The 17,557-nt window shown below is 43.7% G+C and overlaps 2 protein-coding genes across 2 annotated transcripts; both read left to right on the top strand.

The window, feature by feature from the left end:
- The first annotated feature begins 969 nt into the window (after window positions 1-969).
- LOC116615520 lies at window positions 970-5,539 on the top strand. The gene is made up of 2 exons (XM_048731456.1): window positions 970-1,142; window positions 1,782-5,539. Exon 2 carries the CDS (start codon window positions 1,865-1,867, stop codon window positions 5,537-5,539), a length of 3,675 nt encoding a protein of 1,224 aa, XP_048587413.1. The 5' UTR covers window positions 970-1,142; window positions 1,782-1,864.
- Window positions 5,540-13,600: 8,061 nt separating this feature from the next.
- Window positions 13,601-15,183, top strand: LOC125570188. Its single transcript, XM_048731455.1, has one exon. It carries the CDS (start codon window positions 13,876-13,878, stop codon window positions 15,181-15,183), a length of 1,308 nt encoding a protein of 435 aa, XP_048587412.1. The 5' UTR covers window positions 13,601-13,875.
- Window positions 15,184-17,557: the final 2,374 nt, after the last annotated feature.

The raw sequence follows: 17,557 nt of genomic DNA, 5'->3' as shown, positions 1-17,557 counted from the left end.
AATTTCATTTGTCATGTCAACTAAGGGAAATTCATGAATGTTGTTAAATTTTACAAGTCTTGTGCACACTAGAAACAATTTTTCATTATTTTGGCCTAAAAGTGTGGAAAAGCAGCAGAAATGATCATAATTTTGAATTTAATATGCTGAGATTGCATTGTTTCTATTATTTTGTGCCACTAATTTACTTTGCGTATTCTAGCGGGGATTTATGTGATCCTGTGCTTTGCACTTGTGCACCAGAAATTAATACTGTAGCCACCATCATCTCCAGAAAACCAACCCAACAACCCCTTTCCAAATACTCCAAAGCATTAAGCAGACATACTGTATGAGAAAAGTTTGGTGACAGTTAACTTATATGATGTATTCAGAAGAAAATCGCCCCCATTCCCACCCCTGGATCTGTCTCTGTATGGGTGTGTTCATTAGAAATGAGGTATAGAGACATGAAAGCCCTACAGAAAATATCAGACAGGATAATTTTCAAACAGTTAAAAATTATATTTTTTGATATTAAATCAGGCATCCCATTTTAGCCTGACAATGTTTTGAAAATTACAAAATAATATAACTGAATGGTCAATTGTCAATTACACCCACATGAACTCTCTACTTTTGAACAGAAATTCTGTCCGCTTGACTAAAGGGTGCAACAGTTTACATGAACATTTCATCTTTATAAAAGAAAAGATAACAGGGGTTTGATGTATAAGCACTAAACTTCTGATTCCTTTCCATGCAGAAGTCTTGAAATGTAGGCATGTATCTTTATACCGAGCCAAAGAGAATACGGCAGAAATTGCTTTGTTTATTTGGCAGTATCCACTCAAACTTTGCCATCTAACATGGTATAAGATAGGTGTGCAATGATTCATTGTAGAATACTGCAGAAAACTCCACTTGTCATGTATTTCAAGAGCATACCCCTTGAAAAAATATCCCAGATAAATAAGCTCCTACTGTTTTGAACGATTTATATATGTTGAATTTGCTTTTTTTTCCTTATGTAAGCGCGGGAGCCCTGTGTCCGAACCGCGCGGGACTAGGGAGCAGGGTTGCTTTGTAATTGGTACAGTTCGGTTTTGTCCGCCACGAACTGCAACGAGTTTGCCGTTTTTTTCTTCGTTTATCATTAAAAAATACAGTCCCTTATCAGTCGTCGTCGTCCATAACACCTACTCATGTGCTAACTAGGCCAGTCCCTTTCAATTTCATCGATTTTTCATCGATCTTTATTCGCAACGGCTACTGTAGCACCTCAACCAAAACGAAAAGACAAGACAAAAAAGGTTTACCACAACTCTGCTTCTTGCTTGTTTTAGTCGGCTACCTTTCTTCTGCGACTTTGATGTATGCGAGTTACCTCAAACACGCTCTCAGGTACTGGACGTGAGATTCCATGATACAGCATGGGGTACCCACGAGGTATTCGCTTGCTCAAAGCATCAAAATGATGAAAAACTATTGTAGATTCTGTCGATGTATTTCCCTTTTTGCTGACACCGTCCGGACCTAACGAAAATCGCAACTTTCTCAGATCGATCGGGCACACATGAGGGCGAAATTTTAAGTGACGTTGGCCGTAAATCTTGAAATAAATATTTTCTCGCCACGATCGCCATGATTCTGTTTTACAACATGGCGTTCGGGTTCCTCTAGCATGCAGTAAACGCAATAAATCATAGAAAGGAGTATTATTCGGCCGACAGTAGAACGTTTTCTGCGTGGGTCTCTCGCCGCGGCAATGGCCGCCCTCAAATTTCGTTTATCATTAAAAAATACAGTCCCTTATCAGTCGTCGTCGTCCATAACAAGTTGGTCCTTCGAGCCGGATGTATTGAAGAATATTGGAGTAACCAGAATGCCAGAAACCCGGTCGAATGTGGAGAATTGCCGAGCGAAGAGAAAAGTCGTCAGGTCCAATTGCACGAGGAACATAAACAAGATCAAAGAATTGCTCCCCGACAAGAAAAACAAGTCAAAAGTGAGGCAGTTCGCAAACAATCTTGATGAGGTAAGGGGTAAAGCACGTGAATTAACTGCTGAGCTAGAGGAGCTCGACCCGGAACACATAGAAGCGGACGGGGACTGGTTACAAGACCTAGAGGAAGCCGTAAGTGAGATTATGGGAGAAGTTGTAGATTATTTCAGTGAAGACGCGAGTTCAGAGCCTGCTAACAGTAGCGATGTCATGGGAAATAGTAATAGAAGCGGTTTGAAGGGAGTTCAGGTCCCACTTTTCAAAGGAAATCGGGAAGACTGGCCATATTTTTGGGGTATTTTCAAGTCCCTTGTGCATGACAATAAAACGCTGAGTGAGCCTGTGAAGCTCGCACATTTGAACAACTCCCTCGCTGACAATGTCAAAATTGTGATTTCGTGTCTAACCGGGGGTCCTGGGGATTATGAGAAGTCTGTCAAGTTGTTAGAGGGAAGATTTGGGGACCCGAGGGATGTGATAGAGCCCCATTTAAACCGAATCACAGACTGGCCTGCTGTTAGGAGTGATGACCGCACGGGGTTTGAGGGGTTTGCAGACGCCTTGCAGGCCGCAGTGTTTGCGCTAGATAACCCTACATTTCAACATGAGCTAAAGAGTCTGCCACTTTGCACCCAGTTAGTGCGCAAATTGCCTGCTGAAGAAAGGGATGAGTGGGTGCGGCAAGTAGAGAGGGGGCAGGTGCAAGAGGATCTAAAGGGGTTAGCTGAGTGGGCGCAGACACGGTCAAAGACACTGCGCATGCGCGAGCGCTATAATGAACAGCCCACAGCTAAAAGCGTGCCCGCAGCTAAAGGTGCGTCCCAACAAAGGCGACACCAGAGGTACCAAACCATGCACGTTGGTGAGAAGCACCAACGAAAATGTGCCCTATGTGAAAAGGATCACTCAGAGTCAAAATGCCCAACCCTTTTACCAGCAACGGTAGACAAGCGCTGGGAGATGGTTAAGGAGAAAAGAGTCTGTTTTGGCTGTCTCAGGGGGGGACATCAGCGACGTTCGTGCAGTAGATCCCAGAAATGCGGGGTTGATGGTTGTGACAGAGGTCATCATTACCTTTTGCATTCCTTTGCTCCCAAACAACCACCTAGAGAGCCCTTAACTGTCGAACTTCCTCCAGGGGATAAAGGGGTTCATTGCGGGAAAGCGCAAGCCAGCACGCCAAGTGTCAATAAAGTCGCGCTCAAAACTGTTGCAGTACCATTTACCGGTGACTCTGGCCAAGTAGTTATGGGATTAGTACTTTTGGATTCAGGCAGCGAAACTACCCTTGTAAGAACTGGGTTTGCAAAGCAATTGGGGATATCAGGTCCTAGGCAAAACCTAACCGTTGACACAGTAGGGGGGGTTAGTACCACGGTCAAGTCAGAGCGCGTGCATCTACCATTTGCATCATCTGCGGTTAAAGGAACTGTGAGCGCGTGGACAATAAAAAGCATCTGTGCTCCTGTCAGTGCTATTGATTGGTCAGAGGTCAAGCGACGCTATGCGCATTTGTGTGATGTCCCAGTAGAGAACACGGGCAACGGGACGGTTGATGTTTTGTTAGGCCTCGACACAGCAGCCTTAATGGCCCCATTGGAAGTCAGGAGGGGTGGGGTCACAGAACCGTATGCTGAGAAGACACCGCTGGGGTGGGTTATCGCGGGCCCAGTCTCAGACTCCGAGGGTGGGGGAAAGCGCATACTCCGCGCACACGTGTCAGAAGCCGAAGACGACACAAATCACAACCTGCGCATGTTCTGGGAAGTAGACACGTTTGGCGTCCGCGTCGAGGAATCACCACCATACAGCCGCAGCGAACAGAGAGCCTTGGATGCCTTGGATAAGTCATGCCGACTAGTGGATTCAGGTTACGAGTTAGCGCTCTTGTGGAAACCTGACCGACCTCCATTACCTAACAACTACGCCACAGCCTTGAGTCGCCTAGAGTCAGTGGAGCGTCGCCTGCAGAAAGACCCGGAGCTGGCGCAAGGGTATAAAAAGGCGATCAGCGCGTACGTCGAGAAGGGGTTTGCCCGCAAGCTCTCAGATGAGGAACGGGTGGAGGATACAGAGCAATGGCTGCTACCCCATCACCCGGTGTTGTCGCCACACAAGCCTCTTCCAAGAGTCGTGTTTGATTCAGCCGCAGTGCACGATGGGATCTGTCTCAACGACTGTCTAGAAGCAGGGCCTAGTCTACATAACGATCTACCAGGCGTTTTGATGCGTTTCCGTGAACGACCTGTAGCGCTCGCGGGTGATGTGTCAGACATGTTTTGTCATGTGCGCTTGCGTACAGAGGACCGCAAGTACCACCGCTATCTTTGGCGAGATCTAGAGACGGACAAGCCGCCTGATGTTTATGAGATGAATTGCCTCGTGTTCGGAGATAAGTCGTCGCCATGTGAAGCGAACTTTGCCGTCCAGCGTACAGCTGAAGACAAGAAGGAGCAATGGCCAGACGCCGCCGCCGTAGTCAAGCGCGACATATTCGTTGATGACTTATACACGTCCTGTGAGGATGTCGGAGAAGCTGTAAAGCTGCGCGAGGATGTCACCGCACTTATGGCTGAAGGGGGATTTCCCATGCGTAAGTGGATGTCGTCGTCTGCCGAGGTGTTAGCTACCGTACCGGAGACAGAGCGAGCCGTCCGTAACGAGGCCCTAGAGATGGGAGAGCTGCCGCAAGGTCGAGCGCTTGGGTTGCGATGGGATCCTCAGTCAGACACCCTCGGCTTTGCATTTGCACACGTCGAAAGACCCCCCGCAGAAGAAACAAAACGGGGTGTCCTCAAGAAACTAGCGGGATTGTATGACCCGTTAGGATGGGCAAGTCCATACGTGGTTCGCGCCAAAGTCATGTTGCAGCGTACATGGTCACGTGGCATAGACTGGGATGAGTTACTACCGTCAGATCTGCGCTTAGAGTGGAGCAAGTGGGAGGCGGAGATGGTTGCCCTAAAGTCCTTTGTTGTCCCACGCTACATTTACCGTCAGCCCAGTAGGTTAAGGAAGAAGCAGTTAGTAGTGTTTTGCGATGCGTCTGAGGAAGCATGCGCCGCAGTCGCCTACGTGCGCGCAACGTCGACAGTCGGGGAAGTCACGTGTCATCTAGTCATCGCAAAAACGCGCCTCATGCCGTTGAAGCCGATCTCAATCTCGAGAGGGGAGCTAATGGCATGTCAGCTAGCCGTACGACTCGCCAAGGCCGCTTGTGTACAGCTCAGTTTGAGTATGCGAGAGGTGATCTACCTTTCGGACTCCACTACCGCACTGTGGTGGATTCGTGGCGAGCCGAGGAATTTCAAGCCGTTTGTCGCCAACCGTGTAGCTGAGATCTTGACAGAGAGTGACCCCATCCAGTGGCACCACGTACGAACGGAGATGAACATCGCCGATGTGGCAACAAGAGGAGCCTCCGCAGGCGACATACAAGCCCACACAACTTGGATTGAAGGACCGGAGTTCCTGAGGTTACCAGTGCACGCTTGGCCGATTGGCGTTTCCTGTATAACCTGCGCAACCGAGATAAGCCCAAGTCGGGAGCACTAAGCATTGAAGAGTTGAAGACAGAGGAGCTGTACTGGATCAAGTGGGCACAGAGAGACAGGTTCGCCAGAGAAATTGAGTCGTTGGAGAAGGAACAGCCAGTTCCTCGAGCAAGTCGTATTGCAAACCTCGACCCACAGCTTGTAGATGGAGTTCTCCGCGTCGGAGGGAGGATAGACCGGGCCGACATACCATGGGAAACGAAGCACCAGATAATCCTCGACCACGGACAGGACGTCACACGCCTGATAGTCACCGAGTACCATCAGAAGCTTCGCCATGTTGGAGTGGAGCATGTCTTCAACCACCTACGCGAGAGATTCTGGATACTGCGTGGGCGGGCAGAAGTGAAGGAGTGCACCATTAAGTGCCCACTGTGCCATCGCCGTCGCGTCCAGCCGATGACCCAGAAGATGAGTGACCTTCCAGCCGTTCGTCTTGCTGGTGTCAACACGCCGTTCAAGCATGTAGGCTTAGACTACGCGGGGCCGTTTCAAGTTCGTGTTGGTCGAAATCGCGTGGAGAAGCGTTACGTGTGCCTATTTACGTGCCTGCACATGCGCGCCGTGCATCTAGAGACCGCGCATAGCCTCGATACAGATTCCTTTATTATGGCTTTGCGTCGCTTTCGCGCCCGCCGAGGTAATCCTGTCAGGATTATGAGTGACAATGGTTCGAACTTTGTAGGAGCTGAGCGAGAGTTGAGGGATGCACTCCAGGAGTTGAGTCAAGAACGAATCGCAGATGAGCTCAGTGTGCACGGTGTCAAGTGGGACTTCAATCCGCCTGATGGGCCTTGGTTCGGTGGAGCCTGGGAAGCGTTGGTGAAGTCTACCAAGCGCACGATGAGAGTGATGTTAGGAAACGTCCTTACAGTAGATGAAGTCTTCCGCACTGTTCTCGCCGAGGCAGAGTCTATACTGAACTCGCGTCCACTGGTGTACGGGGGAAGTGTGTCATCTCCTACTGATGTGAGTGTGCTAACGCCAAACCACTTCCTTCATGGATGTGCGAGTACAAATTCCGCGCCCGGTGAATTCAGCGAGAGAGATATGTCACTTCGTCGTCGATGGCGCCACAGTCAGTACTTAGCCGATCAGTTTTGGCGCCGGTGGAGAAGAGAGTACGTGCCACACCTGGTCCAGCGCAGCAAGTGGCGTGCGATCCAGCGCAATCTTCGCCGCGGCGACCTTGTGTTGATCGTGGAGAGAGATGTACCCAGAGGCAAGTGGCGCTTGGGACGAGTTCTGGCACCGATTGCTAGTCCTGATGGTCTTGTGCGATCTGCGGAAGTCGCAACTACGAAAGGAACATTGATCCGACCTGTTGGGAAGCTAGCGCTCCTGGAAGCAAGCCAGGAACAGTGACACTGTTATGACCGAACAGCTAAGACGATAGTTACATTATTGTTATTGATACTGAACTGTGTTAGATAGTGACGTTTCACCCCGGATCACGTCACGGGTGGGGGTGTTTTGAACGATTTATATATGTTGAATTTGCTTTTTTTTTCCTTATGTAAGCGCGGGAGCCCTGTGTCCGAACCGCGCGGGACTAGGGAGCAGGGTTGCTTTGTAATTTGTACAGTTCGGTTTTGTCCGCCACGAACTGCAACGAGTTTGCCGTTTTTTTCTTCGTTTATCATTAAAAAATACAGTCCCTTATCAGTCGTCGTCGTCCATAACACCTACTCATGTGCTAACTAGGCCAGTCCCTTTCAATTTCATCGATTTTTCATCGATCTTTATTCGCAACGGCTACTGTAGCACCTCAACCAAAACGAAAAGACAAGACAAAAAAGGTTTACCACAACTCTGCTTCTTGCTTGTTTTAGTCGGCTACCTTTCTTCTGCGACTTTGATGTATGCGAGTTACCTCAAACACGCTCTCAGGTACTGGACGTGAGATTCCATGATACAGCATGGGGTACCCACGAGGTATTCGCTTGCTCAAAGCATCAAAATGATGAAAAACTATTGTAGATTCTGTCGATGTATTTCCCTTTTTGCTGACACCGTCCGGACCTAACGAAAATCGCAACTTTCTCAGATCGATCGGGCACACATGAGGGCGAAATTTTAAGTGACGTTGGCCGTAAATCTTGAAATAAATATTTTCTCCCCACGATCGCCATGATTCTGTTTTACAACATGGCGTTCGGGTTCCTCTAGCATGCAGTAAACGCAATAAATCATAGAAAGGAGTATTATTCGGCCGACAGAAGAACGTTTTCTGCGTGGGTCTCTCGCCGCGGCAATTGCCGCCCTCAAATTTTAGTTATGACCCTAGCTGTTAGCAATATTGAAATTATTGAACAAAAACAGGCAAAGTTTCGGTTTTGTTAACCACGCAAAAGACGTATCACATCTTTAAACCTCAGTTTACCCTCATAAAAGACCAGTATACATCAATGCCCCTTATTTCAATTATGCTATCATATCTGTACCTTAAAGCCGAATTCGTTGTTGCGCGACCACGGCGAATCAAAAATCTTTGTCTCGTTTGGGAATAGCGTGTAGTCAGACAAAAGCTTTGGGGCGATTTGTCTGGTTATGATTGTTTGGTTTGATTGACTACGCGCTATTTCCAAAGGAATTTTGGATTCTGGGAGGTCGCGCAACAACGAATTTGGCTATAATGATCCGATCACTTTTCCTTTTCCTTAAGCCATCTCAGTACGACATTTGACATTATACCTCCTTGCACGTGGACGTTTGTACCTACTTGTGTCACAGAATGATTATGTAATTTTTGTAATTTAATGCAGTTAGTTTATTGGTCTTAAGGGTGGTACCTCGCATGGGACTCCGTGTCCCGTTGCCCCTTCCCTTTTCTGTATTGATTGTTTCGTACTATAATGTCCCATTGTACCTGAATGAGGTGGCAATTATTGTTGTTGACATAGAGTTCCGAAAAAATGCTCTGTACTCGTGGAAGTTTGACGAGAATGACGACTTGGACCAGGCCTTTATACCCGTGGTCTTTATTCCTTTGAAATACACTGCGCACCTAGTTCTTCGCAGGAGCGCGCACTATTTTTTTCAACATTGCGACACTTAACATGTGCACGTAAGTAAAATTACATTCTTTGCTTAAAAATTATTGTAGAAAATAATGTTGCTTTCGAGATTTAGCGCTTAAACACAAGCTATAAAATTCTCAAAAGATTCTAATCATAACTCGTTTGAGAAATTCATTCAAAAGCACTATTTTATTTTATATTGTTACAATACGATGTTGTACTTTAAAAGAGCTAAAACAGACTACAGTAGATTTACTATTTACTAGCAATAACCCAGGTAAAACTTTAACATATTGTCAAAGGATCTCGATTAAACAGGTTGCTATTAATTTTTTGAACTCGCAATCTTCATAAAATAGCTTTATTTTGACAAAAGCATATGGAGCCAATCAGAGGCCAGGTTATAGTCACCTGGGGAACACGACACAGCATAGAGCCAATCAGAGGCCAGTTTATAGTCACCTGGACAACACGACACAGCATGGACCCAATCAAAGGCCAGGTTACAGTCACATGGGGAACATGACACAGCATGGAGCCAATCAGAGGCCAGGTTATAGTCACCTGTGGAACACGACACAGCATGGAGCCAATCAGAGGCCATTTGGTAATTCTGCTCCTCCACCTTAACTCAACTACGGGAAACACACAGAGGAATCCGGGTTCTCGAGCAGGGCATACAGGAAAAGGGAATGAAGGCGATTTGGCAGCTACGACCAATCGAGATTCAGGTAAACATCCGGGGAAAAGCACCGGAAAGAAGGAAGTGCATGCGATGAGGTTTACACATCCGGGAGAGTACGATAATGTTGAGATTGGGTTGCCTCAGAGCAGACACCATGCGAGCAATCACAGAGCAAGTAGGCATCGCGTTACCCCCGTAACAAACTCCTATGAAAAAGGGTGTCTAAATCAAGATAATCACGTGACGTGTTGACATTGCAGGACAAACCATCAGAGGAGGAAACGATTATTTTAGCATGCGCAGACAATATATTAATGAAGCAGACACTAGACTTGCGAGAATAGATATCTTCAAGCAATTGTACATATAGATAATGGCAGCAGCAGCCAGGCAATCGAACGTTAAGAGTGTCCCTAACACAGCCAATTCATAGTCTAAGGTCTCGCATTTTCACAAACAGAGTTATTTTTAGTCAGCCTTCTCGGAAAATTTAGTTGACGATTACCAAATTTTAGAATGTCGCTCGCTTTCATTATTTTTCTACTATATATTCATTATTCAACTAGGTATCTCAAAACGTCGTGTGTATAAAATCAAAAACGACCCTGAGTAGTTCGGACTACCCATTACACCAATTATACAAACTTTATTCATTTGGATTGTGCTAAGGCGCATACAAGCTATTAGTGATATAACTTGACTGATATGCTTCTGCGTCCTAACAGTGAGTTGATAGATCGGAATAAGAAAAAATACTGCGTCACATTTCTGTGTTTTTAAAGAAAATCACACGGACATTTTTAGTTCCAGGGGTTAAGTGTAATCGGTTAACTCACTTTACACGTGATGCATTGCTTTAGTAACCCTTTTCAACGCCAGCAAAAGTGAAAATATTTGTTAACATTTTTTTTCAGGAAAGTCTTTATAAGACTCAGAATGTCTGTGGACATGAATTTATTTGAAACTGTTCTTGGTTAAGCAAAGAACAATAAAGCAATGCATTATGGGAGGTGTATCGTCTGTTTTAAATCATGTGCAGCATTCCCACACTTCCCTACCCCCCCCCCCCCCCTTTAAAAATACGTAGTCACAAAAAGTGATAGCCCTAAATCAGAAACGTTTTTAGGATTCTAACTGGCACCCCTGTGATTAATGCATAAATGGTACTTTCTTAGTGAGTTTTCTGGTCCAGACCAAGACACCATCTGGACAAGCAGGCATAATTATAAACTCTCAGGGATAGCGGACATAAAGATAATCCCTAAAGGAATAGCAGACATAAAGGTAAGCCCTAAAGGGATAGCAGACATAAAGATAAGCCCTAAAGGGATAGCAGACATAAAGATAAGTCCTAAAGGGATAGCAGACATAAAGATAAGTTCTAAAGGGATAGCAGACATAAAGATAAGCCCTAAAGGGATAGCAGGCATAAAGATAAGCCCTAAAGGGATAGCAGACATAAAGATAAGTCCTAAAGGGATAGCAGACATAAAGATAAGCCCTAAAGGGATAGCAGACATAAAGATAAGCCCTAAAGGGATAGCAGACATAAAGATAAGCCCTAAAGGGATAGCAGACATAAAGATAAGCCCTAAAGGGATAGCAGACATTAAGATAAGCCCTAAAGGGATAGCAGACATAAAGATAAGCCCTAAAGGGATAGCAGACATAAAGATAAGTCCTAAAGGGATAACAGACATAAAGATAAGTCCTAAAGGGATAGCAGACATAAAGATAAGCCCTAAAGGGATAGCAGACATAAAGATAAGCCCTAAAGGGATAGCAGACATTAAGATAAGCCCTAAAGGGATAGCAGACAAAGATAGGCACTAAAGGGATAGCATACATAAAGATAAGCCCATAATTCTTGTTAGCCTGGCATCACGTGTACATCTGCAGAAAGAGGCAATATGTCACGTGATAATACTGCCATCGTTGTTGGTGACCTGGCGTCACGTGACACATCTGTGGAAATAGGCCATATGTCACGTGAAAATCCCGCCATCGTTCTTGGTGACCTGCCGTCAAGTGACATATCTGTGAAAATAGGCAATATGTCACGTGATAATCCTGTCATCGTAAGTAGTGAGCTGGCGTCACGTGACACTGCTACTTGCGACCAGGGATTACGTGATCGGCCTAATGTTCAGACTGGCGAGCAAGTGTCTGTGTGTGATTGTACTTGTGTTGGTAAACCACTGAGATTTGCCTATTGACAATAAGTCTGTTCTTCTTGGTTGAGCAGTGTTCAGTTCGCCATCCGAATGCTCAGCGGAACTTCAACTTAAGTTATCATGTTCAGGATCGGAAGTCCTTGGGTTTCGTATATCTTTCTAGGAACAAGATTTTGTTTATTATTGATCATTTCTTTAGTCTAGCTTGCAGCGCATGCGATATCGTTGCAGACCTTTTGAGAGCCTAAATCATTCTCAAAAGGTCTACACCATGGGTGTGTTCAATTTCAAATATGTGGCAGAAAAGTGATTTATTCTGTTGGCTTGTACAGCTTTGTTTTAACTTCATCAAATCTTGTGCATATTCACTTGCCACACTCACCCGTATGTCTAGATATCGACAGTTTTATTAGTTTTTTATACATAAAACGTTGATGTAATCAAGTGCATGTTGTGCATGCGCTGTTTAGTTTCCAAAGCTGCTCACTTGCAATCATCAGCACAGTTTTTTAGAAGATCACATAAGAAGCTGTGAAAGATGTCTTTGACACTGCCTAAAAGCGAAGTTACAAACCAAACGGGTTACTTTCGTTCAATAATTTCAGAAAGCGTTACGGTAAAAAGGACGCTGAATGTACAATAGTGGTAAGTACTTGTTTCTTCAAGGAGATAATGAAATCTTTATCGTCATCGATTACATCACTAACCACGTGGCTAGTCCACTCAAATGACATCTCCGAATACGAGTTGCCTTACGATTTTGATATTACAAAAATTTAGATATTTTTGTTTTTGATGACATCTTCGATAGAGTCACACGTGTTTGCCAAGTGGGGTCCCCATCACATTATTTATTTTTATTGGTTTTTGCGTAGGTATCCTGTTGCACCCCTTGTGAGGGTGTGGGGTGGGGAAACGGACGGACGAACTTTTTGATTTAGAGGTCACGTCGATGGGTTACCAATATTTGTTACCATATTTTACTTATATACCACTTTTTCTTAGGTATGGGGCTCCGCTGACGTTGCGCTTTGCTGAAACTTTGGAAAGTGATGATAGCTGTCCAACGTTGTTCCTTGGGCCCTCTCTCTTTCTTGTATTTAGGTCGGCGGGAAATCGGATGGCTGCTTATTTGGAGGTAGCTTGATAAAGGGAATCCGTGACCAGTTTAGGCAATTCTACTTTTCACTTTTCAGGCGAATAAGGTAACTGAAATAAAAAAAAATTATGTCCTTTCCATCTTGAAAATACATTAAAATCCATTTTTTTTCTAATCGAACCTTGTCTAGAGTTAATAATGTCATACCTTTTCCTTTAAAATCTAGCTTATAATAATTTTGCAAAAGAAAAGGGAAATTAATTTTTCTCTAGCTTTTTCTCTATTTCTATCTATAAAAGACAGAAATGTAGAAACTTAGAACGCATGTTTCCATGTCCCATATGACACAAAGTCCGAGTAATGGTAATGTTCCGCACTGTACACAAAGTCCGAGGCCCAGCGGAACCCGGGTCCTTGTGGCTCCTCCTGATGATAATCTTAACATTTTTAACATGAATAATAATCACCAAGCGAGGGTCGATTCAGAAAAGGTTCGAAGACATCGGTGTTGCCCAAGTGCTGGAACGTTTTTGGCCTGAGAGCCCATGCTATCGGATCTCGATCAAGTTTGAAAACGAAAGACATTCTTGACAGTTAAACTATTTCGTTTCTTATTAAAAGCGCAATGTTCTCATTAAAACGATTCCAACTGCGAAAGATTATGAGTTACGAATTAATTGTCTTCAATATTTAATAAACTGTCTCAAACTTTGCATAAGGAATTGGTAAATACTACAGAGACCAAAACCATCTCATTTCTTCGAATGAGCCAGAAGATGTAAAAGATCAAGAGGATAATAAGAAAAAGTCAAACTCGGGTTTGTTTTTCATTGACGATGAGACAGAAGTCTCGCCCCATCTGGCATTTTCACTTTAGCGCCAAATACCTAAATATTTGTTAATATTTAATCAAACAACATGTGCCCAATCTCATTGTAATTAAAATGAAAGTAGTTTATTTTATTTGTGCTTAACCACGTGGCCTTTGTTTGACCAATAAGAGGACACAGTGGTTTGTAATAAGCATCCCATCTGTGCAGAACGTTTCGAAGTTTTTTCTTTAAAGCTCTAACATTACATCGGGGAGCGCCAAAGGTAAACAGCAGACAACAAGTTGAGTTTTAAAGTGGTGGTATCATCTCACTTCAAGATTCTTTTACTGAGAGCTGCGAACATCACGGAAACAACAGACACCTTTTTGAAGTACAGCACATCTCGACAAGACAAAGGCGAGCCTACAAATATGCTACTGGTCTATTCATGTATTTTAACATTCAATTTTCAATACATCAACAAAACATGAATAATCCCACACCAGATTTTGGCTAATTTTTTTGGTTTTTGATTTTGGCTGCAACGATGAATAACACTACATTTGGTCAAGGATGGATTCCATTTGATATGTTTAAAGCTATCAAAATTAGTGAGGGATGTGTAGTAACTGCAGCCAACGCCATCGCGATTATTGTGCTACTCCGCAAGTCTTTCCGGACCAAAACTTCGACCTTCTTCGTACTGAGTATGACATTGGCAGACTTGCAGGTCGGTATCGCGGGAATTTTGTATTACTTAGACATTGTTAACAGTTTTTGGCTTGATGTTACCTTACCAGCGTCCCTTCTCTCATTAACTGGTGTTGCAGTAGAGAGGGCATATGCGGTGTTCTTTCCGTTCAAGCATCGCTCGTCTCGAACCAGGACCTACGTCATATGGATCGCCTTATTGTGGACATGGTCATTAGCTTCGCTGTTTCTGCGTGTACTCAAATCCTTCAATTTTTACAGAATACCTGTATTCACAGTATGTTCAGCCGTCATAATTATTTGCTACGTCTCTATTTGGATCAAGATGAAATTCGGGAAAACTTTTGATAACGAGCGAGCCTCAAGGAACAACGCCAAGCTCGCCAAGACACTGAGCATTGTCGCCTCAACAACGTTCGTTTGTTATCTTCCTTATGTAATATCTTTGGCAATTGACGTGAGCGGAATATCCTCGTGCGTTCTCCCCCTCATTATTAATGTTTTCCAAATGTTGCTTTTGAGCAACTCGTTCTGGAATGTTCTGGTATATTCCATACGCATGCCGGAGTTCAGGAAGGAACTTCGTGACATCGTTAGACAGTGTGCAATCTGTAGACGAATCAGACTTTATCAACATGACAGGTCACGTGATACACCTACACAGAGAGACAATATGTCACGTGATAATCCCGTCAACGTTCTTGGTGACCTGGCGTCACGTGATAAATCTACAGAGAGAAGCAATATGTCACGTGATAATCCTGTCAACGTTCTTGATGACCTGGCGTCGCGTGACACATCTGCAGAAATAGGCAATATGTCACGTGAAAATCCTGCCTGCGTGCTTGGTGACCTGGCGTCACGTGATCATTCTACAAAAAGAGGCAATGTGTCACGTGATAGCCCTGCCTGTGTGCTTGGTGACCTGGCGTCACGTGATCATTCTGCAGAGAGAGGCAATAAGTCACGTGATAATCCTGTCATCGTAAGTAGTCAGCTGGCGTCACGTGACACTGTTATTTGCGACCAGGAATCACGTGATCAGCCTAATGCTCAGACTACAGAGCAAGTTTCTGGGTGCGGTTCTATTTGTGTTGGTAATCAACTGCCGCAGATGACTATGACATTACTTACTGACAATTGACCTGTTCATCTCGGTTGAAGAGTGATTAGTTCGACCAGATTTTCCAGATTTTCATTCTTGGATGGTTATTTTGAGTCATTTATCTTGTAAATGTACTGTTTTATTTGCAAATATGAATAATAACAAAGGAATGGCTGTTCGACAAAGTATGTCATAGATCGCCAGGTGTCGTGAGTGTTAATTTCTTTTTTGTACTACTAAAATGTCATCCGATTATATGTCTAGAATATACTCAAAGACGCAGTAAAACGGCAGTAAAACGGACTTTCGTTCATATTTTTACGATTTGATATAGCGGGTAAAAAGTATTTGCATAATTGAAAGGAAACCCATCCTTTTCATTTAAAGACCGAGTTTGACCTGTACATTTAAAGACCGAGTTTGACCTGTACATTTAAAGACCGAGTTTGACCTGTACATTTAAAGACCGAGTTTGACCTGTACATTTAAAGACCGAGTTTGACCTGTACTCTTAATGAAAAAGGATCACTAATACAAGTAGACCTACGGTTTATAAAAACTCGATTTTGAAATAACAAGTTCATAATGCTGTTATCAATGCTAACTTCAGCTTAGTAACGAATGTACCGCGACGTTTGTTAAATAAAAAGTACTGTACCAAGCGCTTGTATTACCGCCCACGCTTGACAACTTTATCATTGTATCGTGTTGTAATTTGTAGTAAAAATCCCGTTTACTGCACTTATCTCCGAGTCTTGATCTGACAAAATTCAGACTAACTCATGTAGGCCTGCATAAATTCCCTCACTTTTTCCTTTTTTCGGCACTACCGGTGCAACTTAAAAAGCAACTTTAGCGATAATGGAATTATTGAACAAAAACAAAGTTTTGGTTTCGTTAACCAATCACTGCAAAGGACGTATCATATCTTTAAACCTCTGTGTACCCTTATAAGACCAGTACTTTCAAGGCCCCTTATTTCAATAGAATAGTTACGTCTATGCTATAATATCTGTACCTTAATGATCCGATCACTTCTCCTTTTCCTTTAGCAAGCAGTACCCCGCAAGCAGCTCGGAATATTTCCTTTTCTGGAAACACAAATATGGCGGCCTAAATGGATTATGACGTCATCATTCAAGCCCCTCGCCTTTTACCGCCGGGAAGATATATTTTTCGCTTTAAAAGCTTTTTCCCGTCCATTTTTGCAATTTTAGAGCAGCCAGTGTGTTACATCATTATTTCAAGATATCTCGCGCAAGACTTCGAAGCGATGTAGTAAAAATATGGAAGATGGTGAGTATTCGAAGGGAATTGGAGCTCTGCAGCGCCATGTTTGACCGATTTCGAACCCAAAAACATGTAGAAATTTGCCAAGATCTCTCTACAATAATTTTTCTGGGCTTAGAAAAAATTATTCTGAGAATAAGGAGTTATGTAGCTTTCGAAATCTGGGACGTTTGGTTTCTTTAAATAATTTCGTGTTGAGCTCTGCACATCACCGACATAAGTATAGGAAAAGAGGGCCCTCCTTACATTGTAAAGTGGACTGCTTCGTTGGATAGCAAGACTAGCCGTATTTATTGCTATCAATCCTCTTTTCTAAATATAATTGTTAGAATTTATTTCAAATAATGACCATGGCAAAGAAGATGAAGAGTAGTAAATATATAAGGATGGACAGAGAGATCATTAAATTTTCTCCTTTACTAAACTTATAACTTATACTATTGATTTTTTTTAATATTTGTTTTATTTGTTCAAGCAATGTGTTATTGACTATTACACTTTTTGACAGTATGGTTACAAACTGACCCCCCAGTTCTGTAGCACTGTCAAGAAAATAGGGGAGACCCCCTTCGTATTTACAAAGACAATGCTTGAAGAACGCTGCTTGGTGGACAAATGGTATAAGATCATATGGCTCTCAACGTTAACCCATTCGCTCTCATACCTCCCTGAAACGCCCTGCGGAAAAACTGTCCTATTTCCCTCGCGCGCGCGAGAAAATTCAGCTGTGGCATGACAAAGAATTAACCAATCAAATAAGCTCTTTTGCGCATCTCCTAGCAACCGAACAATAGAACAGTGCCTTGTAGTGAAATCACTTGTCTCGCGCGACCGCCATGTTGAATTCTTGGAGACCCAATAGTGATTGAAGATCGCAATATTTCCATTATTTTCTTGTTTTTAAGGCTTGGTAAAGGAAGATAATTAGAAAACCTGACATGATAGCTCTAGAGAGGATAATTACAGCCCATGAGAGGATCGTTTTGTTCAAAAATGACGGGAAACAGGGCGTAAGACATCAGAATTCACGCGTGATTCTGACAGCGAGAACTAAATTTTGGAGTCTCACAGTGGAGATTTTGCCGTGTCTCGAGAAGTACACTGCCTCTAGTCTGGTGAGAGT

The sequence above is a fragment of the Nematostella vectensis genome, chromosome 8 (assembly GCF_932526225.1).
Source record: "Nematostella vectensis chromosome 8, jaNemVect1.1, whole genome shotgun sequence".
Lineage (NCBI taxonomy): Eukaryota > Metazoa > Cnidaria > Anthozoa > Actiniaria > Edwardsiidae > Nematostella > Nematostella vectensis.
Note: the sequence above shows the minus strand (reverse complement) of the source record. Positions and strands in the feature narration are given on the sequence as shown.

Coding starts and splice junctions, on each gene's coding strand:
- LOC116615520 (XM_048731456.1), top strand. CDS start 1,865: ATGCCAGAAACCCGGTCGAATGTGGAGAATTGCCGAGCGAAGAGAAAA.
- LOC125570188 (XM_048731455.1), top strand. CDS start 13,876: ATGAATAACACTACATTTGGTCAAGGATGGATTCCATTTGATATGTTT.